This window comes from Chanodichthys erythropterus, chromosome 24 (assembly GCF_024489055.1).
Source record: "Chanodichthys erythropterus isolate Z2021 chromosome 24, ASM2448905v1, whole genome shotgun sequence".
NCBI lineage: Eukaryota > Metazoa > Chordata > Actinopteri > Cypriniformes > Xenocyprididae > Chanodichthys > Chanodichthys erythropterus.
Window position 1 is genome coordinate 16,612,069 of NC_090244.1, and position 26,005 is coordinate 16,638,073.

Below are 26,005 nucleotides of genomic sequence, written 5' to 3' on the forward strand. Positions count from 1 at the left end.
ACTATATGCTTTGTTTTTTCTCATTGTGATGAATGATTAAGGGAATTTGGCCTTTGTGTTTCCTCATGTTTATTCTCCTGACTGGTCATAACTGGACAAGTTCATGTTCATGATCACCCTAAATGTTTGTATGAATGGGAATATACTTCAGAGATATTTTACTCATAAAAACTTCTAGGGGTGCCAATAATTGTGGGCAATGTGTTTTGGAGAAAAACATTTCATAATGTGATTTTCCCCCCACTTTCAATGCTTTTCCTTCAATGAAAGGTTAGATTTTTGCTCATTTTATGAATTAAAGATCAAAAGGATAAACAATGCAGATTTACTTTTAGAGTCATCTTTGATCATATTTATGAAGGGTGCCAATAATTCCAGCCACAACTGTATGTGTGTGTGTGATATATATGAGTTCGATTCAAAATATACTATTATTCATACAGTTCATACAGACCCCAAACATAGTCTAAAGTATACAAACAGAAGGTTCCAGTTGAAGTTACCTTCAGTAATGTTTTAAGAAATCAACCATAAAAAAGAAACAACACAATTTAAATTTTTTTGTGTTTATTTTCAGTGTACTTAAAAAATACTGGATCTCGCCAGCACTCACTATCATTGGCTATAATGTGATCCTCCCAGAGAAAAGAAACAAGAGTACCGGTCAATACAAGACATTCATAAAAAAAAAAAAAAAAAGTGTTTTAACCCAGAATGCTACCCAGAATCCATACTGGAGAGAGACACAGTTAAACAGTCACAACAGATGGCTATGATTAAAACACCCACACACAAAGCAAAAATAGGCAAACACAGCTTCCACCAAAATATGCCTACTCCGAATATATAAAGTTTTGCATACTTTTCTTTGTCCTAATACAACACATTTGTACAGGCACATCTTTATTCAGACCTACAATACAGTTCCCGAGAGCACAGTAAAATAAAAAGCAACAAATTAGGGGATTTTTTTTTTTTTTTTCATACTACCTGCCTGAAACATTCACACAAACAAATATGAAAAAAGGGAAATAAACATTCCAAAAAAAGAAGGAAAAAACAAAAAACAAAAAAAAACTGGGCAGCAAAATTTTTGGTTTTGCATGAGTGATGCACTTCTGGCTTTCATCGCTACTGTTGTTTTCTCTTCTCCGAATTTTTTTTTTTTTTAACCACTCTAAAGTATTACATGTATATAATTTCTTAGCTTTATATAAATATTTACAAACATCACTTAGTTGTGTCCCATAAGAATATTTTTATATAAAAAAGTAGATAACATGTTAATGCCAAGGAGAAGAAGCTTGCATTGACATTACAATAACTTAACCGTTAAAAAAAAAAAAAAAGAATAACAACAAAAGTTTGATACAGTAAGTGCGTCAGCCCCTTCCAAAAGTCTCTAGTATGGAAAAAAATCAAGGCTTTGCACGTGATGTAGCACCAGATGGGTTCGCACCTCAGCGCGGTTGAGAAATTACCTTGAAGTAAAAATCTTCCAGGAGGTCGTGTGCGGTACAAACCAAAAAAATAATAAATTAGTGTCGGATAATTTAGGATGACGTTATTTACAGCCAGAGTTAAACACGAGGCGAATCGTGGATGGTGATGGAAGTGTAAAGGAAAGTAGATGGCAGTGTGTGAGTTCACAGCAGTCTTGCAGCACATTACAGGAGAGTGAAGGCGCTCTCACATTCGTTAGTTGAGAAGCTCGCCAGCTCCTAACAGAATTGGGAGGGGCTCGGTAAACACGGCCAGTCTGATACGGGAGCGTAGCGTCGGGTAAACGTGGGGCTTGATGAAACCCTCCAACATCACCCCATGAATGGGGGTTGATCTTCAGCGCCTAAGTCCTGGACAAGGCTCAAGTGGTTCATGGCACGGTTGAAGGCGCTTTGCACAGCTTTACGGAGGCCTGACGTTCTGCCTTCCAACATTTTGCTTTTGTCTACGGTCTTGTCGATTCCAAACGGTACCATCTTGGATTTAGGAAGCCATTGCCTGATGGAGATTAAAGAGTACAGAGTTATTTTAATAAGGCAGCAGAAGCAGTAGCAAAGTAACACTGTGTCCCAACCAGCCGAGTTTCACGAGTCAGGACCTTTCTCTGTCCACACTGAAACATCTGCCCAGCATACTACAGAAACAGACAGTTGGATAAGAAAGGGGTTTTAAAAAGGCTTAATGACACACCCCTAAATATGATGATTCCTTGTGATAGACACCCATACTAACACAAAGGCAGTTGCATATTTTCATGCATTAAAGGGTTAGTTCACCCGAAAATGAAAATTCTGTCATTAATTACTCGTTCCACACCCGTAAGACCTTCGTTCATCTTCAGAACACAAATTAAGATATTTTTAATAAATCCAATGGCTCAGTGAGGCCTCCATTCCCAGTAGGGGCGCAACGGTTCAGATTTCTCACGGTTCGGTTTGTATCACGTTTTAGGCTCACGGTTTTGGTACGGTTCAGTATGTGCAATGTTCAGGTAAAAATAAAGAAAATAAGAACAAATAAATCAAAGAGCACAAGTAAATACAGTAAATGACTGGTCATATAAAGCATACGGCACTCCCATTGAACAAAGTTTAGGGGAAGCCAGAATGCGTATCCATCGACAGAAACATACATTAGCATAACTTTGTCTTATTTATTTTCTGCAAACCATATTATAAATGCGTGTGCGTCTTCAGACGTTTCACCCCTAATTGCCAGCAAGATAATTAACGCTTTCAATGCCCAGAAAGCTACTAAAGACGTATTTAAAACAGTTCATGTGACTACAGAGGTTCAACCTTAATGTTATGAAGCGACGAGAATACTTTTTGTGCTCCAAAAAACCCAGAAGCTTTACGAATTTTTGGTTTCAAATCAGTGGTTCGGAGCGTGTATCAAACTGCCAAAGTCACGTGATTTCAGTAAACGAGGCTTCGTTACATCATAAGTGTTTCAAAACGTTTCGAAATTTCAATAGTTCACATGACTTTGGCAGTTTGATATGCGCTCCGAACCACTGATTTGAAACAAAAGATTCGTAAAGCTTCGAAGCTTCATGAAGCAGTGTTTTAAAATCGTCCATCACTAGATATTGCTGAATAAAGTCATTATTTTGTTATTTTTGGCACACAAAAAGTATTCTCGTCGCTTTATAATATTAAGGTTGAACCTCTGTAGTCACATGAACTGTTTTAAATATGTCTTTAGTAGCTTTCTGAGCATTGAAAAAGGGAGTCTTATTGCTGGCGATGGAGGCCTCACTGAGCCATCGGATTTCATCAAAAATATCTTAATTTGTGTTCTGAAGATGAATGAAGGTCTTACGTGTGTGGAATAACATGAGGGTGAGTAATTAATGACAGAATTTTCATTTTTGGGTGAACTAACCCTTTAAGACACTTTAAAATAAATTCTAAAATATTTTATTTTTAAAAAAAAAACATTTTTTAAATTATTTTTGTAATAATTTTTAAATGTATAATTAATCAAATCGCATTTACAAAAATTATTTTGTCATTGTACTAAAGCTAAAACTAATTAAATTTACATTACAAAAAATAATATATAACCAATTTTATATATACACACATATACATATGTAAGGAATAATTAATGAATCTCATCCCATGCCTCCACTGCCAATTCCAAAATATCATTTTAGAGCTAGTAATGGAGACTTTAGCCACTGACAGCAGACTAATTCAGTTAGTAATGCAGTAATTGGAGAGAGAAGGAGCCCATCCACATGGAGACATGTTTAGTTGCATATTTAAAAATGTTGTATCGTATCGGCATTTCGTCCAGACAGATCCAGTGTTTTAGGAACCTGAAACTGTTTTTATACTATTTTTTTTAATTATTTTTTTTAAACCAGGTCCCAGAGTAGATAAATCTGAAAACATACTGTGTACTGCCAATCTGTATATTTTGTGTATCTCTGTGGCAGAAACTAAGTTTATCTACTTCAAGAACAGAGCCGTTATTACCTTTCTAGCTTTTAAAAGAGAGAGTGCTTTCTGTATATAATAAAACAATTTTGTGGCAAAAACATGGGGGAAAAAATGGTTGTTTTCATCCTATTGTTGTGTTTTGAATTATGTGTGGCACTTCCAGTTTGGGGAACTTCCATTTAAAAAGACTGAAACTAATCATTTCAAGTCATAAGGTTGCCCTACAAAATAAAGCTTATCCATCAGTTTGTCTGAATGAGCTGTGAATTTGAGAACAACGATTCTAATGGCAAGAGCTCTTTTCAGTCGCTGCATTCTTTAATTTTTTTCCCCTTTGCATTCCACTGTAATGGTATGAAAAAGGACAACATATACTGCACATTTGTGGTCTGTTCTCCTGATTTAATTTACTATATATACCATTAATTCACTGGAATGCACAAAGATTCTCTAGTTTTTCTCCTCAAATCCTCACATCTCTTTCCAGGTTTGTTTTCATAGGTAAATACAATTTATTGTCTGTAAAAATGATGGAAATCACTTTGAAATAGTATCATGCAATGCTGAAGTTAATGAACATTTTTGATTAAAGGCAACCTATGTTATATAATGCAGATACATTGATATTTAACCCATCCATTATTGCTGTAGAAAGAATCGTGCTTTTAAAGTTATTCATGGTCTGTTGAAAGTACCTTGCTGATGCTTTTACACTTTTAAATGTAAAATATAAAATCACATCTCCCCAGGAGAGCTTAAAAACATCTGGTGTAAGACACATTGTTAACACATTTTGCAGTAATTGTATAGATATTTGAATACTTCTCTCACCAGTTGCGTCTGCTGTCGAAGAAGCGGACGAGGAAGAGTTTCTCCTTGGACCTGTACTGCATCAGCTCTCCGACCCTGAGCACGTCCCGTGGAGGGGTGGGAATGTACTCGTCTTTGAGATGGCAACCCGGGCGAGGCATCTGAGGATCTATGATCTACAGGTGGGCAGAGAGGCCGTCAACACAACAGTAATCTTCGAACGTGCATCTCGAAAGGCCTGGTAACCTGGTAACTCAGAGTGTGCCTGTGACTGCTAATGTATAAACTGTTGGAAATGGAAATGGTTGCCACAAAACACAGGAACGCGCACACACACACACACACGCGCACACACATACACGCTCACTCACATACACCCCAAAAAAAGAAAGAAAGAAAGAAAGAAAAAAAAAAAATGTACGCACATGCACATCCTGGTTGTATCACCTGACAATAATGTTATGGTTGACTGTTGGCCACTGAGGAGGCTGATGCATGAAATAATGAAGAGGAAGAGAAGGAGAACCAGTCTCTGACGGCATGCACACATGCACACTCACCAAGGCAGGATAGGAAGGATATCCACTAAGTTTGGCCCAAACTAGTTTAAGGGGCTCCAGATTTAGTGGTGTAGTGTTAGCAGGCATCCAAATATTGCTGCTGTCAATCTCTATGAAAGTAGGAATAATGGAAAGTTATGAGGGGTTCACCGTAAAAAAATGGCGCAGAACACCTCAAGAGCCACGGCAGTATTTAGCCAATCAGCAGCAGTGGATCATTTCTTTAACGGAAGCATGCCGAGCCAATAACCAGACACCATTATGCTTCAAATGTCACTTCCAAAAACAAATTTATTTGTATTTATTTTTTTATTCAAATCAGAATAAAAAAAAAATGTGCTGAAAATGGTTTTGGTGTGGTCTGGAAAGGTCAAACATGTCATGTGACTAATGAGTCCACTCAGACTCTGACATGCTTGCGAGTCAGAATGCAGAAGTAAGCCTTCTATTTCTGAGAAAGCACGTGGCAGGCCAAAAGATTTCACTCAGCATTATGATGGTAAGCAGTCAAGGAAATCGTTCAAGAAATACTGTTTAGGATGAAATTACCTTTAAAGGGTTAGTTCATCAAAAAAATATAAATTCCGTCATCATTTACACACCCTAAGTAGTTCAAAAAGCCACCACAATTTCCTTGAACACAAAAAGACAAGTTTTTTTTTGTTTCTGCTTTTTTCTATGCAAGAACAGGGAGTGTCAAGCTCCAGAATTGTGATAAAAGTAGTCCACATGACCTCTCAAGTCATATGATTTCCATAAAAGAACATGTCGACATTAAAGTCTCCATTAACTTAAAATCTTCCCCTCTGCTATAGCAGTCAAATCTCATTTGCTTTGCGCATATTCAAAAATTATGTGACGCAAATCAACACTGGCCAAATCTGAATATGCAGAAATGCAAATAGTGTTTCAGAGCTACTATTATGAACAAATACCTACATGAATAAATTAGAGTTAAGGCCGGTTCACACCAAGGAAGATAACTATAAATTTAATAAGTTAATAAGGTTTTAATAATCATTTTCATCAGTGGTGTCACAATTATACTTGTATTGACTTTAATAATAGTAATAATAATAATAACAACATTATATATACTTTTTAAAAATGAATGTTAAAGGGGACTTATTATGCAAAATTCACTCTTATGTTTGGACATAAATGTGTGTTGGCAGTGTGTATACACAACCACCCTATAATGAAAAAAATCCAACCACTCCTTTTTTTTTTAATCTCCATAAATCATAAGCAGTGTCTCGGAACAAACCGTTTCCAGATCCCTGGCAGTGTGACGTCACATTAGCCACAGGCCCCGCCCACAAATGTTGACAGACACTGCCGTTTTAACATAGAACCACCCTGATTGAGTTGTACACAGTCCGCCATTGCTGCACTGACGAGAATGTCTCCCAAGCGTTTTAGGTGTTCTGTAGCTGGATGGATTAATCCACATAGCTCTCTCCATTTACTCGAAATCTGAGCCGCTGAAGACGAGGTGGATTCATTTTGTTTTTGAAGAAAATGCTCCCTCAACTCTACCAAAATTCGTTTATGTCTACGCGAATCATTTCATACCAGACTGCTTCGTGAACGAATTTCAATACAAAAGGGACAATCCAAAAAAGGTTGAGCTAAAAATTTGTTACTCAAGGATAGATCAGTAACTGTTCGCGATCCAGTTTACAGCCTCCAGAGTGATACTGGATATGGCAGTAATGAAGGTGAGAGCACTTTATTACAGTTCATCAGAGTTAATTTACGTATATAAAGTTTACCAGTTTATTAAGCACCACCCGAAAAGGTATAAGGTCTTTATATATTTGTTTACTGTTAATTGTAACGAGTGTTTGTGTACTTTGCTGTGTATGTTGATGATAATGCAAGGGAGAGAGAGAGTTTATGGATAATATTTTAATGCTCACTTGCACAGTTTTATTAAGCTCTTACAGTGATTTTCTAGAGTGAAAACAGACGCTTCACATTCCTGACTGACTCCTGACACCGGAGAACGAGCTCTTGAAGCTCTGCCCTCTTAGGCCAGAGCGCAGCAGCTCATTTGCATTTAAAGGGCACATGCTGAAACAGCACAGTTTGCAAAAATGTGCCCCCAAAATGTGGCAATTTTAACATCCTATAAAAATTTATCTGTGGGGTATTTTGAGCTAAAACTTCACATACACACTCTGGGGATATCAGAGACTTATTTTACATCTTGTAAAAGGGGGCATAATAGGTCCCCTTTAATGCTATACATATGATGATTTCGTAATTAAAAACATACATTGTACATACATTGTGATATTGATACTATCAATTCACGATTCTTCGTCACTATAATCGTGTAGTGAAAATCTCAGTTTGTGCCAGCCCTAGAGAATAGTGAACCCCACACTACAGCAATAACAATAAAGACACAAAGGAACAATATCGTTGGAATCACTTTCAGATCAATTTTGTCCAGCTGATGAACGATAAAATCACTGACAGCCAATCAGAGACCGCATGACTTTAAAGAGCTCTAGAATGTAAAGTGGCAAACAACAACTGCAGAGCGCACTTAAAATAAAGTTATTGTGTCAATGCCGATAGCCTCGTGGGCAGCATGGTTACATATAGCTCCGTTGCTCTTCGTGCGACCCGAGTTAGAGTCCCGGCTCTCTGACCTTTCCTTCCCAAATGCCAAAAATAAATAAAGTTATTGTGTGTTGGTGTGGATACTAATATAGTTAGCGTAATATTTAACGTAAAAAGAAAAGCGCAAATAATCAACATTTCACATGTTTTACAGAGAACAGAATGATTTGGAACGACATGAGGGTGAGTAAATGATGACAGGACTTTCATTTTCAGATGAGCCACCCCTTTAAGCACCATGTTAATGAGCAAACGTAAGCAGCAACTACCCAGAAGGACAGGATAAGCCGTGATGATTATTAAAACATGAGGGTTTCACACATGCAGACACTACGGCAGTAGGCAGAGGTCTTTATTGTGTTAGACAAAGCCATGAAAAGCAGGTCAGTGGCAAAGCAAGCAAAAGGAAGAAGAGCGAGCTTCCACAGAGCTGACGGGACACCAATGCAGCTGCTAGAACGGGTCTGACCCATTTCTCAGAACTGAAGGATGGGGCTGGTGTAAAATCCCACATACCCGTTCACACCTGCAAAAAGCTGGATGCTTACCTGCTGCCAGCTTGTTGGCTTTGGAAATGTTCCCCGGTTCCACGCAATTGACCAGCTCTTTTTTATCATCCGTCGTGTTTCGTCTCGTCATCGCCAGCTTCCCTTTCCCACTCTTTGTGTGACTGACATCACTAAAAGAGATTCAAAAAAGGTGTTTTAAGCTTTTACATTTTCCCAAACACACTTGAAGTGGTTGACCAAACACAACACACCGGTCCAGCCAACAAATAAGAGCATATTGCACTTTTTGTAAGGAGGGGCTTCATAGAGACCAGAGCTAAACAGAGCGTTACTGACAGACTGAGAAGAGAGGTGCTGCAATAATGTAAATTTGAGGAAAAATGTTTTTTTTGAACATTCAAGCATGAAAACCGAACCCAAAAACAAAATCAAGACTTTGCAAAAGGGCATAATATGGCCTCTTTAATTTATCATGATTAATAATAGCTCAAAAACAATATATAGTACGCATTTAGAAATTGTATTATTTGTTCTCATTCCCACCTTGTGTTTTCCTGTATGCTCCCACTTCCGCTAGAAGAGATGCTGGACTCTGAAGCACAGCGGCGGCGAGGCTCTGACGGTCGATTCACAGGTAGCCCTTTCTTTGGCTCTGAAAAGCCATTAGACAGGCCTGCAGATATAAAACATTGTTTAAAACATACCCAGGCAAAGGTACCATGTTTATCGAAATTTAAAGAGTAAGCTGTATACCAGTATCCAAGCGTTTGATCGGACACTCATCCTCGTCATCCTGACTGTCTCCACTTGCACTGCGCGTCCGCTTCCTGCGCTGGAGCAGGGTTTCGAGCCGAGGGATGACCACAGACAGGAACGTCTTAGTGCCCAGCTGAGGGCAGTCAATTGAGGATTCACTTGTGTTCGACGGCTTCTGAGGACTCTTTGACTTTCGGAACAGCACAGCTGTTCGCCGGTTGACCATATTCGCTGGTTCGGTGAGAGTGGAGGTAGCGACCATTACGTTATTTTCAGAGGGCAGAATGTCAGGGGAGAGACCGTTTAAAAGTGAGGTAGAGAACGTCTCCCCATCAAATTTGACCTTTTTCGGGCACTTTTCAGGGCTGGGCTCCATGGGTTTCAGTGTTGGAGGTTCACAGGGACTTTCTGAGTTTTTCAGGAGTGGCACAGAGTCTGAAGGCTCAAGTTTTGGAGGTAATGACTTGTCACCTGTAATGACAGATTAAATATTTAGTACAAATCCATTTAGAAGAATATCACAGTTCTTAAAAGAGGCTAAAATGGATTTTAACTGACTTTTAAGGAAGATAATTAAAAAAATGCCTTCAAACTGACTTTTGACAAACATGATTTTGACAAGATATCATTTTGAATCAGTTACTAAAAAATCCTGTTGTGAAGAAAAGTCAATGCCAATTAATTTGCCTCTGCAGTGAAAACTGAACTTGGGTCAGGGATGTGTATACACTGATGCTGTTGATTTGTTGCAAAAGCTGCTGCCACTTGATTTCCAGATATTGGGGTATGTTGTAGGAACATTGCTCTTATGTCCAAAAATTGTTGCTGATAATCATTCAGATGAGTTTTTGAATTTTGGTTTCTTGCTAAATCCAGATAGATTTTGGGCTTTTTGAGATCCCATGGAGGAATTCTTCAAAAATTTGGTTTACAAAATGTTTACATCCACTCTCAGATTCTCCAGAGGGGTTTTAATGCATAGACCAAATGGACAGATAGTTTTCTTTCATATATTATTGAATGCTGCCAACTTGAAAAAAAAATTGCTAAATGGGCTGGATTTTAAATGCATAAATTAAACACGTATATATAGTGTGTTAAAAAAATAATGATAATGTGTGTTAAAAAAAATTGACCGCACTGCGTATACTGGCAAAGTTATGTGAAATAATTGTACAACATTTTTTAAAAAAATGACGTGATTCAATAGGAGTGCACCTTCTTCCTCAGTAGCTTGTGGTACAAAAAGAGCCGCTTTTTCCTCTTCCTTGGGATTATTCTGCCCCAATGAAGGAGGCTCCGTTTTGTGACCCATATCCATCCGCACGTCACCGATGGTCTTTTTGAGCAGCTTGAGTCGTTTGCTCCTGGAAGGACATGACTTCATGGCACTGGTTAAATCCAGCATCTCCAACAGCTTTTTCAACTGTTCCTCCTTAGACATGTGCGCACGATTGGCTGGGTTTAACAGTCGGTCAACTGGTACAAAGACAGAATAAAATCTATAATGGTTCACCAATAACCCAAAATATGTAACTTTCGATTTTAAGTAGTCTAACGTAGAAATGTAACAGGTAGGTAATTACCATCATCCCAGGTAAATGCTGGAGGTGGCTCTATCTTAGGAGGCTCAACGAGGTGCATTCCACTGGCGAAGTCGAAACCTATCCGTTCTGTGTCCCGCCGTGTCTTCCTGAGGATCGCTCCACCGTGATCTCGCAGACGCACAGCAGCGCGGTAGAAAAAGGTGTCCTTGGCGTTGTACTTCATGCAGTTGTTGATAATGAGGTTGAAGTCATCCTCAAACTCATCCAAGCTCTTATATCCATGGGAGTCAATGCGTTTTCTCATTGTAGAGAAGTCCATGGGGTGCTTGATGTGGTCCAGATAATCAGGAACCTGTACGCAAGAGGGAAATCAAACACAGAACAAAACTACAAGCTTTATGTACACTCAAAAAATTTGGAAACACCTGCTCATTCAATATTTTCCCAAATTTTAGAATGAAACTAAAACCATCAAAACAAAAATAGCACAAATAAAGAAAAATTCAATCAAAACTATCATAAGGGTTTTATAAAAGACCCCAAAATATTATCACAACCTTTCCTAATATATAAAGGCAGCTAAACATTTTCATGTTTAATATTATATATATATATATATATATATATATATTCACATATACACATACTAAATAGAAAAAATATAGATTCATATCAAATCAAAATGAATTCTATTAATTTGTATAGATTTCTACAAAGCCTGTAATATTGTTCTGTTTTATGGTGCAAGGAATAAGAGTCGAACCATACATAACTTTTTTTTTTCCATAAAACAATATGCATTATATATTTCATTTCTAAAAATTACAAAGCAAAATGGAACTTTAATAATGTTAAATTCTGTTCATGATACCTTTCATAATCCATTTATTATTCATATTACACTTAAGCTAAAATAAAAATAAAAAAAAACCTGTTTTATGCAATTTCTCTCACACCAGGAATGTTCATATAAGAACAATTTATAGATTTTGATAAGGTCAACATGACTCATAGCCCATAGGAATGAGACAGCCTGACCTCTTTGACGCTGACAGGCTGGGCAAAGATTTTAGCCTGGTCCTTCTCCTGCAGCTGATCCAGCACTGCTCGCAGCAGGACAGGAAACGGAGTGAGTTGCATCTCCAAAACTGACTGCTGCAACTTCATCTGTAGAAACCAGACCAAAACATGGTGAAAATTACATTAACTTTGTCAACAACATCAGGAATCTCAAAAGTACCAATTGATACCAAGTTTATATTAAAATTATAAATATTTTTAAAAATTAAATCGTAATTTCTCTCTTCCAGCTGGCATCACAACATCTGAGAACGGCAATTGTACCTCCTCTCTCTTTAGCTTCTCTCTCTTGCGGATGAGCTCCAGCAGTAAGCGAGCGCGCTCCAGGTCATGCCTTAAACGGTGCCAGTCCTTTAACTGCTCCGTCAGAGCTTGACGGTCCTCGACATATGGCGCCTGTCATTCAAAAAAAAAAAATCCTTGTTCAAAATTCATATGCATATGACCTGGGCTGTCAATCACTCCAGCCTGAGAGAGTCTCACCTCTTCTGGTTCTTTTTGCGTCTGTATGGCAGTCTGCAGGCGCCTTATTAGCGGGACGCCATTCCTCGACTGCCTCTTGAGCATCCAGTAACTGAGAACTCGTTCCACAAACACTTTCTTCTTCTGGACAGATACTTGATTGAGGATTGTATTGAAACTGCAAGGAAGGAGATCCACAAGTCAAACAAAAGGGAATCACAGAGATTAAAAATTAGGGCTGCACGATATCTGGGGGGTTAATAAAGGTCTTCTGAAGTGAAGCAATGGGTTTTTTGTAAAAATTAAATACTTTATTAACTATAATAACTAGCTTCCGGCAGATGGCCGTACGCATAGATTTGCGGCAGAAGAGTGACCTCTGACCCGATGCATGACGTAATGATGTCATCTGGCAGAAGCTAGTTATTTTAGATTATAAAGTTTTAAATATGGATATTTTTCCTACAAAAAGCCATCGCTTCACTTCAGAAGGCTTTTATTAACCCCCTGAGGACCTAGGGATTATTTTAATGATCACGCCCCCCATTCACTACCAAGAGTATGGATATTTTTAAATATCTCTCTGTTCATCTGACAAAAGAAAGTCTTGGATGGCTTAAGGGTGAGTAAATGGGGTAATTTGGGGTCAAATCTGGTGAATGTTACTGTATTTCTTCATATCATAATATATATTGCAGAAAAAGTCAGATCACAATATAATTTTTTCCAATATTGTGCAGCCCTATTTCTAACCATTCAATACAAAGCTTTAGCTCATCTTTCCATAAACACATTTCATCAAATGCACACCTACCTTTTAGGCGTAATACTAGGCCCGGAAACCGTCGGAACCACTGCGACTGGCTCAGATTCTGGCTTTTTGTTCTTCTTCTTCTGGCATCCCTTCGCTCTCTCCCTGTGAGCTGCCTTCTGACATAAACCGTTCTTGGGTTTGGAGTCCTCGTATATAGTAAGAGGTCTCCTCACGCAACCATTTGGGGTATGAGAGCAGCAGTACGCGGTTTTCTTCACAGAGAACGTAGTGGCTCCTGATTCAGTGACCTCTTTGATGGGCTCCATCTTCATGTAGAGACCGGCTTTCTGAGCGCAGCTCACGTGGAAAGCCGTGTAACAGTTGGCCTTGCTGCACTGAATGCAGGCGCCCACTCCTTTCTTCTTACACAGGTAACAGGTGAGTTTCCAGCGAGCTGGAGGAATGTTCGCCACGCCGTCAATTGGTTCGATGAAAACCGTATTGGTGAAACCGACTTCCGGGACCCAGATGGCGCAGACCACGTGCCCCCATCGATCATCATCCGTTCTCTTAAGCGCACCACCTTTATTCGGACAGAATATGCATTCGGCGAGCTGGGAAGGGGAATTTAAGCAGTGGCGGCAAAGCCAGCGGCCTTCTGGGATATGGGGGACACCGTAACACTCCTGATGCACGGCGAGATTGCACATGTCACAGAACAGAATCGCGTTACTGTTCTGACACTCGCCGTCCATGCAGATGCAGCAAACAGCGTCCTCGTCAATAAGTGGCTGCGGATCTCCTTGGCCCTGGCTCTCAAAGAAAGACTCCTTCTCAAAACGGTCCATGAGGAATTCGAAGAGATTCTGAGAGACCTGGCTGTAGCCGTCGCTCTTCCTCTTCTCGTTGATCAGCTCGAGCCACGCGTAGTCTTCCTCATCCATGTCGTATTCCACCTCTTCGTCGAGCTCATCTAGCGTCTTTTCCACGTAGGTGTAGTACGTTGACGGCCTCCGCGGCACCGCTGGGAGGTTGTACTCAACCGTTCTGATCTTTGGCTCCGGTAGCCTGCCCTGAGCTGGCGAACCCTGCACAGTCGTCAAAGCGGCGCTCTTCTTCTGCTGGTTGTTTTTGAGGCGCACAGAGCGCACAAGAACCTGTTGCGGCTTCTCCGTGTTCTCCTTGTTGCTGGTGCACTCGCTGATCTCCTGAGCTAAAGGGTCTTCGCTGTCGATGACATCCAGTTTGTCGTAAATGCTGAGCCGGTGCACACGGCCATCGATCTCAAGCTCAACCATGCGCTGAGCCTCGGCATATGTCAAGGTCTCGCGGTTGCGTGAGGGTTTGATGGGTGAGGGAGGCCTCTGCGGGGTGGCGACACGATTATGTCGAACCTTCTTCCTCATTTTGAATGCCTCAGAGGAACTGAAGTACAAGAAAACCACACATCAACTTCTAACTGTTTGAAAGCCACAATGTGTCCACCAAAGATTACATTTCATTTTGAATAAAAAAAAAACAGTTGCCCATAAATCTCCATTTCTAGATAGAATTACAAACACGCATGCTAAAAAAACCAACCCAACGCTGCAACCACACTATATCACTGTAAAGCCCTGTTCACACCTAGAACAATAACTACAAAGATAACAATAATTGTATTAGCATCCAGAAAAATGAGCAATAATCAACTGGAAAAATGCTGTTCTGAAAGTAATTGCGACAATAGAATTCCTCAGAGTAGTTATTGTTGAGACCCGTTCACACCAAGGGTGCTAAATTACCGTAAAGTCCATACTACAACTATAATGAATATGACATAGGAAAAGTATAATTGACATCAATATCAGAAAAAAATTTTTCCAGCTGATGAACACTAAAAACATTTACAGCCAATCAGAATCCGCCGACTTTAAAGAGCTTGAGCATTTAAAGCGACAGACGACAACTACAGTGCACACGTATAGTAAAACATTATTTTGCATAGGTCTGGACGCTAATATAGTTATTGTTCTTGGTGTGAACGTGCCTTAAGTGCATGGATTCTGACTGACTGTCAATGTTTTTAGCGTTCATCAGCTTTTCCAACAATATCTTTTCTTTATGATTGGCGTGAACAGGCCTTAAAGGATTAGATCACTTCAGAATTTAAATTTCCTGATAATTTACTCATCCCCACCCCCCCAGAAATTAAGGTTTTTGAGGAAAAAATTCCTCGATTTTTCCCCATATTGTGGGCGTTTACCAACAGGTTGAAGGTTTATATTGCAGTTTCAGTTGCAGCTTCACGCTTGACGTAGGCGGAAGTACCAAGCAAGTTTTTACAAAGCGAATGTGCAAAGACTAAGTCAAACGGCCTTTACAAAAAAAAATGTAAAACGACAATGTCAAGCGATTTTGAAGTTGGAGGAGATTGTTTTTTTTCACCCTACCGCGGTACTTCCATCTACATCACGCGTGACCTTTCCAACGTGATTACGTAATGCATGGCGCAGTACAAGATAGGGCTGCACAATATGAAAAATAACATTGAACTTGAACGCGATTATCGCTTAAACATGATTCTTAGTGCAATTATGAAATCGCAAAGGCTGCGATTGTTTTTTTATGCGCGGCTTGTCATGAAATATGGCTCCAAATGCTAATCCATCTGAAAGCACTGCGAGTTTGAGTTGCTTATAACGTACATTTGAAAAAGCAACACGCGTCAAACTTCTTTTCAGACACAAGAAGCATTTATTAACATGTTTTTACTCCAAACTCACTTCATAACGACAGTTGAGCGTCCTTCTGTGAGATGATGTGGCTCCTTACACAGAATAAGGCAGTTGTGTGTTTATTAGTCATGTTTAATTAATCAAAGCGTTTCAATCTTCTGTTTATTCAGCTACAGCGTAGGGCTGGGTGATATATCGCATGCGATTGTCACGCGCATTTAGTCAGTAAAGCCGATTCCCTGATTACTGACGAAATGCGCATGACAACTGCATGCGATATATTGCCCAGCCCTACTACAGCGATATGATGCATGTTATCTTCTGCTGCAGGGCATATTTTGAGTTTCTGCGCAAGAGCGCCCTCTGTCTTTCAGATGGAGAAGCATTTACTACTGATCACAGAGCCGTACAGCTCTGACAAGCCACGCATTAAATAATCGCAGCCTTTGCCATATCACGTGCGATTTTATCGCGATAAATCGTGCAGCCCTACTACAAGATGAACATTTGTGGTTAGAAAATAGGGCTGCATGATATATCGCATGAGATTGTCACGTGCATTTCGTCAGTAAAGCCGGTTCCCTGATTGCCGCTAAATCGCCATCACCTGCTTTCAAATGGAGCGGCATTTAATAGAGCCGTAGTTCACCGATAAACCACGCAATATCGCGTTCATTATCAAAGGCGATTCATCTGCGATATGAACACGATATTGCGTGGCGACGGCTCCGTCTATTAAATGCCGCTCCATTTGAAAGCAGGTGATGCCGATTCAGCTGGGATCATGTAGAGCCCTTTGAAGCTGTACTGAAACTGCAATTAGGACCTTCAACTCGTTGATCCCCGTTGAAGTCCACTATATTGAGAAAAATCCTGGAATTTTTTCCCCAAATTTCTTTTCGACTGAAGAAAGACACAAACATCTTGGATGACATGGGGGCAGTGGCATAACTTTGTTTTAAAAAGAGGGTGGGACAGGAATGTGTATGTGGGGGCCTGGGGGGTGGGGTTATTGTAATTGTATTATTACAATAACAATAATAATATGATATTAAAATTAATATGATAGTTTTTCTTTCTTACATCTGCTATAATACAATATGTCATTAATCTCGAAATGTGTATATTAGTTAATAAATACGAGGATCTGTTTTTGATAATCAATTGTCCTGATGGACTAGTGGCAGCATTTTCGTTAGCGTGCAAGAGGTTCTGGGTTCTAATCCAACCATGTATGATTTTATTTGCGCTGAAGCGCTCGCCCGTGTGAATCCGTAGTGTGCATGAGTGCCAAGAGAACACTGTTGCACCTGTGATAACAGCAACAACGAGCACTCAACATGATTTCAAAAACAACCCATCCCAGCGCCAGATCGCCTATTATTAACACAAATTGATAATCAACTAGAGGTGTTTCTTTTGTATTAGATATCCGTGCCGCGAGATGTTTCAAAAAGTGGTGGGGACAATATGGGCCCTTTTAAAAAGTGGTGGGGACATGTCCCACCCGCAAATTACGCCTATGCATGGGGGTGAGTAAATTATCAGAAAATTTTTATTCTGAAGTGAACTAATCCTTTAATGCTGCCTTCACGTGTTAGCGGCATTATAATAAACAAGTTTCTTAGTGGGAAATTGAACATGTACACCCTTTCAAGTCATATTCACTACTGGGAAGCCGAGTTTCCGAGTTGGGCGTGCCATAAACTTGGCGGAGGGGAGAATGATTGCTGCAACAGTTACATCGCCTTGTCTGGTCGTTAAAGAAGTTCATATTTACATTAGCAAAAATAGATTGTATTCGACCAAAATTACAGAAATGTCAGCAAGCTATCTAGATACCGTGGTGAATGTTTATATGGTCGTCAACAAATGTGACGCTACATTTTATTCAAAATAGTCAAGAATTAACCTGTTGTCCTCCACGATTTGCATTCTTTCAACACTTGTTGAACATGTTGTAGTTACCGTAATTACGAGATTTCAACTTGTAAGAAGTGTTCACGTCCTCGAAGAAAATGGGAATTTTCTGAGAGCTGTACCGCGTGACTGATGTACCACCTGACCGTTGCAGATTATTTAGGAGTTGATAGTGTTGCCATAGAAAAGCATAAATCCCAGTCCGAGGACGTGAACAGCTCCAAATAGAATGTCACGTGTTGATAACACAGCGAGCTCGTAACAACGACTTCATAAGTGGGAAGTAGGAAATTTCCGATAGCACGTGAAAGCAGCATTACTGTAAGCATATATCTCATCCAGTATCCATGGCAACCTAAACCCAAGTTTGAAACTGTTGGCATAGAAACAGAAAAGGCACTTGCGTTTGTTGTCAATATGTGAATTTCGCCATCTGACATTGTAAATAATAAGTGTAAATAACCAATATTAATAATAGAAGAGCATTTAACGTAACTGCCAAATTGAGCCTTATTTTTTTTCTATTTTTATACCCGACTTTTAAGCCCCGCAATCTGATACACTAACCCATTTAACTAAGGCATTGGCGTGTGTAGCAACAGATAACAGCCTCGGTTTGCATCCGGGCTTTTGTTTGTTTGAGGGGGGCAGGGCAGAACAAGGCCAAACACACTGGACTGGTAAGAAAACACACACAAACTGAGCAGCAAGGACACACACACGGTATCCGGCGGCCTGCTGGTGGCTGTGCTAGTGAGCTAATGCTGTTTGGAAAGACCCACCGACATTACTGCAAACATGGCGTCAAACAAAACAAAACAGGCGCTGCAAAATATGAATACACACGCATGTTTCAGGTTGCAAATATATAAATAAACCCCAAGGGACATTGTGATATGTTCTTACCTTCGCCGTCGACGCTAAAAGAAGCTTTAAAGGAAGTACGGCCAAGCTAAAAGCAGCAGCGGTGTGGCCTACTGAACAGCAGTAGGTTTAATCCGTGCACGAGCCGCGCTATCGTCCACCAGCCGCCTCTCCGTTGTATTCCGATGGTAATATGAGGTATCCGTAACGGTCTGCCGGATCCAAAAATAAGCATTTAAAGGCCGGAGTTACACGCTCAAGATAACAGCAGCTCGACCATGCTAACGCGCCTGTTTTCGCTCGTTATTGGGCTGGCCGTATGGACACTATGCTAGCAGGCTAGCTCGCCTCTCTTCCCCCCACAACAATGCGGCTGCAGCTCTCCATCGCCTTACGCGCTGCGTCATCACGCACAACGCCCTCACGTTCATCGCCAAAACAAGGAAGTGGACGCTAGGCAGCGCCCCGTCGATTGTTTTAAGACTAAATGCACAATGACTACTGTGTTCTGTGTGATTCAAAGTGTTCATTAATTCACATTACAAAAGAAACGCCAAAATTACACGCCCTATAACGTTACTTGTGGCCCATTTGTGCCAAAAGTGCGCAGCTAAAGTGGTGTTTTGTTTGTGAACCTCCGAGTGTTCATTTTATAATTTAAAATGTCAAATTCATGTTTTCCATGCTGGTTAAAATACTTTAAATGATTATTTTTAATATATAGGCCTATTTTGATTTAATATAAATGATAAATATAGTTTACTATATGACCAAAGTACAGTATGTGGACATTCTCGTCGAATTTTTTTTTTTTTTTTTTTTTTTTTTTTTTTTTCATTGAATGAATCGGTTATTGAATAATATATGAAGAAATAATGATTTATATGGTAAATATACTGGTTCAACCGCAGTCTATGGGTCCAACGCAAAACGTGGGAAAGTCACTGATGAAAAGGTGTGGGAAATTCTGTTTCGCTACTAGCATAAATTGCTTGATTTATTGAAATATCAGCTGTCAACTCATTATCACGTTTATCATTATGATTATGGCCTCATATGTTAATGTAAATCATAGGCTGAAGTTGATTAGTTATCTTGAGTAAACTGCCATAGCAGGTCTTCATATCGTTCCAGCTCATATGGCGAAATTTTAACCGATCTTACCGTGGAAGAGATTATCATTTTGTGGAAAATTCTTGTATTTTTCTCATTTATAAACTAGTTATAAACTAGTATTTGACTCATTTGCCTATACTGTAATGGCATTACATGTCAAATTCATTTTGTAACAAAAGACTATATATTTGATACCTTAGTAACAGTAGGTACAACTAAAACTAATCTCTAAACTGATTCTACATCTGTATCATGCGTAACATAACAATGAATCATTACAATTTTTTTTTTTTTTTAAAAAAGCTTTATTCAGTAACAAAAAAAAAAAATAGTGGCAAGAAATTCAATAAAAACATACATTACAAAACAAAAATAACAATAGCACAAAAAAAGAAAAGAAATTAAAGACAGACAATACACAGATAAATATAACTATATACACAGGGATATTGAAATCAAATGCATATCTCTAATAACAAAATAAATACAAAGATTCTTAAAAAGGATTTCAAGGCCTTAACAGTCTGTAGTCTTTTTTGCTTTGGTGTTCCTTACACCCTCCAATGATTTAAGATAATCACAAAGCTCAAATTTAAACTGTATTAAACTAGGCGTATTTTTTGCCCATTGACATTTATGAATATGATATTTCCCTAAAATAATAAACAAATTAAGAACAAAACAAATTTTCTTTTCTAAAGACTTGTCATAAAATGTTTTTTTTTTATCCTCCAGATTAATGTCAGTTACAGAGATCACCTTAAAAAAGACCTCAAAATCACATCAGAACAATTTAGTGCAAATACACTCAAAAAAAAAAAAAAAAAAAGATGATAAATAGTCTCATCATACAAATTACAAAACAGACATTTCAAATTAATATCTTTCTTAAATCTTTTTATAACCTGATTAACTGGGTAAATACAATGAATAATTTTATATGAAACCTCATGGATGAATCATTAAAATCTTATTCAGCTTTTTAACGCCAATATGTCATCATCATATTTGCATAACCTGGGTAATATTAACTATTCATCAGGATGTTTGGACATTTCATGGAAGGAGTGAGTCGGATACATAATCTGTAGCTACTTCCTCTCTCAAATTGAACTGAATTATTGAATTGCATTTTTTTTTTTTTTTTTTTACTGGTTTTTATGAATTATTGAATTGCTTTTTTTTTTTACTGGTTTTTATTATTTTATTGAAAATTTAGCGTCTTAAACCTGTAGGGGGCAGCATTTTTACATACTGTATAACTGGTGGGAAACGGAAGAAAACTTACGCTAGGCTAGCCAGAATAAATACTTCTATTTCAAAAAATAAAAAGATGTAAGGAGAGATAAGTGAGTCCATGAATATTGCATTGATTGTGAACATCACTCAGGTCTCTAAGCAAAGTCAGCCGCCTCTACATCGAAATATATGAATGGCAGAGCAGCAGAAAGATAGTGTGTTAAGTGTGTACTTCAAGTATTCGACCACTAGAGGGCAAGGGAGACCCACCACATAACTCGGGGAGTTACTTTTAAAATAATGCGTTACAATATTGGATTACTAAAAAAAGTAATCAATTGTAGTGTTACTTTTTCTGGGCTGGGCTTGGTTGTTTTTAATAAACAACCATCATGTTTATGCAGCACACATGGCGCCTCTGATTTCAGTGTCAATAAATGGGGAGAAAAAAAACTTGCGTTACTTATTTGTAACTCGGATATTTTGTTGTAAATTGAGATGTTACTTGTTACTCAAAAAAGTAACCTAATTTGTCACATAAATCACGATACTTGTAATGTGTTACACCCACACTGTATATAATCAATTGGTTATATACAAACAGACACATCAAACATGTTACATATGAAAGGAATTTATTGTGTCCAATATAAAAAAATAAATGTTTCACCATTTCAAAAAAAAAAAAAAAAAAAAAAAAAAACCACACTGTCACAGTGGAAGGACTAAAACACATTTTTACTTCCACTTCACATGGAGAAAAAAACTGATTCTAAATTTTACACTACATCAGAAAATGGCATCACTAAACATCTCAATCTTATATTTGTATCAGTATTAGATAGCTTTAGCGTGTCTAGGATCCTTTAGGTTAAACTAAAGATAAGCCCAGGGAACTCTTTACATTTAACAATTTCAATTTACTTTTTGCAGATGGTATAAAATGAATAAATAAATAAATAGCCACTGAATGTGGAATGTTTGTATTGCATGAATAAATAAGATACATGGAAGAAAAATGTACATAAATACAATACAAATACTTGTATTTAAAAATAAAAAGTTAAAAAAAAAAATGAAAGAAAGATAAGTGAATCCATGAATATTGCATTGATTGTGCACATCACTCAAGTCTCTGCTAAGCAAAGTCTAAAAAGTGACGTCAACAGAGATGAAGTAGTGGAAGACATTCAGAAAACAACAACAGAAGGGAAAACCATCGAAATAGTGTGTATGAATGGCAGAGCAGCAGAGAGATAGTGTTAAGAGAGTAGTAAGTGTGTACTTCAAGTATTCGACCACTAGAGGGCAAGGGAGACCCACCACATAACTAGATACAGTCTTTGAAGGTTCCCATGAATCCAGGGGAGTTCCCCTAAAATCCATGAAAATCCACCTGGCGTCTGTCGTGACTTGAATCCCATAAAAGCAGCTTTCCAAAAAAGGCACCGAAAACTAAAAAGATAGTCTAAAAGGAAAATAATGTCCAAGCTCTATAAGAGCAACCAGTAAGATCAAAGGATCACTAGCATTGCTGCTCACGCAATCCCTACGGGTAACAACTCACCCTTAGCAAGAAAAACAACCAAAAAAAAGACATTTATGTAACATAAATTGAAGTCCCGATAACCAACAGACTGGGAACAAGGGCAAAAAGGTCTCAGAGTCCATTCCCTCGGCATCCCCGCATCCGTCAAAGGCTTTCTTTGCCCGATTCTGTGCTGATAGAGTGAAGCGTGATGTCGACGCTTTCTGCTTTCGGGCTTTCTTCCGTCCGCATCCACTGATGCTCAAAGATCTGCTCTAAGGTGGGCCGATCTGAAGGTCTCAAGCAGAGGCACCATTTGATGAGCTGCTGACACACTGATGGACAGAGGGAAAGAAAGCAGCAAGGTTAAACTTCTCATCTACAAAACGCTTTAAAAACCCAAAGATCCGACTGTTCGCAACATACCCGGAGAGATTCTTCTCCTGAAAAAGAGCCGTCCTCTCAGAATCTCCTCGTCGTGCTCAAACGGGATGTCGCCGCACACCATGTCGTACAGCAGGACGCCAAGGGACCACACGGTTGCCGAGCGTCCGTGGTACCTGTGGTAACGAATCCACTCGGGGGGGCTGTACACTCGCGTGCCTACGAAAACAAAACATTTGGTTTTCAATCCAGAGATTTCTGGCTCATAATCATAATCGCCTTTTTTGATTACACTGCAGCACTGTATAATGAGCCGCTCTAGTCAGCTGACTCTAGCAAAGGGGGCGCCAGCGGTCTGGCGTTCGCACAAACGCTCCTCCCTCCTCCAGTCTCGCTGTGAGCCCGGAGAACGGCTCGTTCCAAAAATACAAGCAAGCTGAAACAGGAGGGAGAGCTAAAAAAAAAAACGACACTTTCAGGTACAAACAGTCACAAGCTATGGCAACTCCACATGCTTTCAGCGTGAGTCACTTCCCCCCAACAAAAGCACCTTTACTAGGGGTGATGTGACAGGCCCCCGAAGACCAGGAGTCGCCTGGATACCAAACAAAAACAGGGATCTGCGAAGGGATCACGTGGTCCCGCAACTCAGGTTTCACAACAAACAGATGCTACGCAGTAACAGCTGATCCCACTAACTTTCAACACATTAAAGAAATATTGCTTCAAGCAACATAAATGCATGTATTAAAGTCATAAATCAACCTGTGAGGATCATACATACTCAAATATACACATCTATATCTTAGCTACCCATCTCTCTATATATACACAAACATTGATACATTTTGATTTTCTATATAAACTAGAAGTGTTTTAAAGAGTGTAATGTTGTAATTCTGTTTGAAGTCTTTCACTTTTTACTCAAATAAAGGGAAAAAAAAAGGTCTTCCGGCCTAGCAAAGACAATTTTCATAATTTGTATAAACCTTTCAACTTGGGCGAGACACTCAAAGTCATTTTGTTTAAATCTAATGCTGAATATTAAGTAAAATTATCATTATTATTAAAAAATATCAGACACATTGCCTGCGTCTCAATGCGCATACTATCCATCTAAAATAGTATGTGACGTTAGTAATATTCAATACTATTTAGGGCGGATAGCATGCACATTGGGATGCAGGGATTTTGTTAAGCGTGGCAGGTGCAAAGGAGGATGGGTAAGAGTCAAGGACGCACCATCAAAGTCTGTGTAGACGGTGTCCTTGAGGATGGCCCCGGAGCCGAAGTCAATGAGCTTCAGATCTCCCGTGCGTAAATCCACCAGGAGGTTCTCGTCTTTGATATCCCGGTGAACCACCCCGCAGCTATAGCAGTGCCGAACCGCCTCCAAAACCTGCCTGAAGAAGCCCCGGGCGGTGTCCTCATCCAGCGCGCCTTTCTCCGTGATGTAGTCGAATAAATCCTTTACCATCTCCGGCCTCTCCATTACAATCAACCAGCCGTCGGGTCTCTCATACCAATCTAGGAGTTTAATGACCCCCTGAAACGTACTCCCCACTTTCTTCAACAAAACGATCTCGAGAGGAACCAGCGACCCATTCTGGAATATAAAAACGCATGCATTAGACACAATATAGTATTAAAAAAAATGATAATAATGAAACTAAAATGCATGTTTACTTACAACAGTACCCCATTCGGTCACTCTCTCCTTAGCGACGTGTTTAACCGCAACCTAGAGACAAAAAGAGAAAACGCACATATGAAGTGTGTGACTGTGGCGCCAAACGCGGCCATGTGCTGCCACCAAAACAAAGCCAACGCTTACCGGCAACGCGTCTGAGATCCGAGTACCGGCGTACACTGTCCCAAACCCACCGCTTCCCAGCACCGAACCCACATGATACACCTTCTCAAATGGCTCCCTTTCGGCCTTGGCTGTAAAATGAAAGAGAAAAAACAACAACGTTCGTTTAACAATGTGATTTAAACCGAGTGTGTGTATAACGCACGGTTGGCAAACAAAATGGCTCCATACGCAGGTCACGGACAGGCGCGTGCCGATTAAGCAGCTAGATACGTTGCGTATGGAAAATTAGGAGTAAATAACTGATTAAAGGACTAAGACTTTAAAAAATAATAATAAATAAATAAAAAAACATATATATTGTTATAAATTTTGGAGAACGACATCTACCTGCTTGAAGTTGAATTTTCACCGGTAAGTGGTCGATGTTGGTTGTGTTGCAAATATGGGAAAAAGATCCAAACTTGGAAAGTAACATTTTTCGTTGTCGATTCTTAGTCCTTAAGATGCGTAACTGTGCCAGGGACTGGAAAACACCGGCACCCCGTCCTTCACAGTCAAGACCGAATTCCCTACAAAAATGTGTTTAGTAGTGGGACTCCGCTGGAAAATCCCACGAATGCTCGCAAAACGATTCCGATTCCTCTTCTAGAAAGGTGTCAAACTCCGGTAATTATTCACAAACGTCCCCGCGCACCCATAGTGAGAGAGAACTGCACACGTTTGCGCTTTTGAGTCCGGTCGGCGCGCTCAGTTGATGTGTCTGTGTGTGAGAGCGGGGAGACCGACCGTATTAACTCTTCATTCTCGTGTTTGGGCGCTGGGCGCGCTGCACATATCCCTCCGCCATGGATAGACTCCATACGCTTAAATTAAAGACAAACGCATTCCTCAGAATTCTTTAGCGTTCCATAAGAAAAAGAAAAACGAAGTGGTAAAATCTAGAAAGACACTATAAATGCATGATAAATTCATCAGCGGGAATAAATGGTGAATAGTGCGAGACGCCCATGGATACCTCGTCTGAGAGCTTTGCGCTTAGGCTATATAACAAGACCAACCACGTTGCATAGTTTATATAATTGCACAGTGACTAATTGGAGTAATATTGCTGGGTTGTGCCTGTCAAATAATGATAATAATGTTTAATAGTATAATAATGACGAGTTTTTATCAACAAATAACATTTTATAAATCATAATTAGAACAATAATGAATATTAAAGCACATTATCTATCTATCTATCTATCTATCTATCTATCTATCTATCTATCTATCTATCTATCTATCTATCTATCTATCTATCTATCTATCTATCTATCTATCTATCTATCTATCTATCAAACTAAATCTATCTAT

The 26,005-nt window shown here is 39.3% G+C and overlaps 2 protein-coding genes across 3 annotated transcripts; both read right to left on the reverse strand.

Annotated features, from left to right (window-relative positions):
- Positions 1-571: 571 nt before the first annotated feature.
- Positions 572-18,919, reverse strand: brd1b (bromodomain containing 1b). 2 transcript variants are annotated; one of them, XM_067379069.1, is made up of 13 exons: positions 18,609-18,919; positions 13,126-14,490; positions 12,333-12,489; positions 12,114-12,245; positions 11,808-11,936; positions 10,809-11,121; positions 10,441-10,701; positions 9,220-9,693; positions 9,010-9,139; positions 8,506-8,636; positions 5,324-5,433; positions 4,785-4,939; positions 572-2,001 (listed from the first exon to the last, which is right to left on the reverse strand). In XM_067379069.1, the coding sequence occupies exons 2-13, from the start codon at positions 14,469-14,471 to the stop codon at positions 1,815-1,817; spliced, it is 3,525 nt and encodes a 1,174-aa protein (XP_067235170.1). In that variant the 5' UTR covers positions 14,472-14,490; positions 18,609-18,919; the 3' UTR covers positions 572-1,814. The 2 variants fall into 2 exon arrangements, with proteins under 2 accessions (XP_067235170.1, XP_067235171.1); XM_067379070.1 differs by lacking the exon at positions 5,324-5,433 and having other exon boundaries at positions 1,848-2,001.
- A 1,105-nt stretch (positions 18,920-20,024) lies between these two features.
- On the reverse strand, positions 20,025-25,394 carry pim3 (Pim-3 proto-oncogene, serine/threonine kinase). The gene is made up of 6 exons (XM_067379183.1): positions 25,037-25,394; positions 24,668-24,777; positions 24,524-24,574; positions 24,076-24,439; positions 22,876-23,052; positions 20,025-22,784 (listed from the first exon to the last, which is right to left on the reverse strand). The coding sequence occupies exons 1-6, from the start codon at positions 25,122-25,124 to the stop codon at positions 22,615-22,617; spliced, it is 960 nt and encodes a 319-aa protein (XP_067235284.1). The 5' UTR covers positions 25,125-25,394; the 3' UTR covers positions 20,025-22,614.
- Positions 25,395-26,005: the final 611 nt, after the last annotated feature.

What these genes read in the sequence shown, in the direction of transcription:
- brd1b (XM_067379069.1), bottom strand. Translation starts at nt 14,471, where the DNA reads ATGAGGAAGAAGGTTCGACATAATCGTGTCGCCACCCCGCAGAGGCCT. An exon ending in CGCAAAAAGAACCAGAAGAG is followed by an intron (nt 12,246 to 12,332) that starts GTGAGACTCTCT and finishes TTTGAATGACAG; the next exon opens with GCGCCATATGTCGAGGACCG. An exon ending in AGCCAACAAGCTGGCAGCAG is followed by an intron (nt 5,434 to 8,505) that starts GTAAGCATCCAG and finishes CTACTTTCATAG; the next exon opens with AGATTGACAGCAGCAATATT.
- pim3 (XM_067379183.1), bottom strand. Translation starts at nt 25,124, where the DNA reads ATGTTACTTTCCAAGTTTGGATCTTTTTCCCATATTTGCAACACAACC. An exon ending in CGTCTACACAGACTTTGATG is followed by an intron (nt 23,053 to 24,075) that starts GTGCGTCCTTGA and finishes TTGTTTTCGTAG; the next exon opens with GCACGCGAGTGTACAGCCCC. An exon ending in CAGGAGAAGAATCTCTCCGG is followed by an intron (nt 22,785 to 22,875) that starts GTATGTTGCGAA and finishes TCTGTCCATCAG; the next exon opens with TGTGTCAGCAGCTCATCAAA.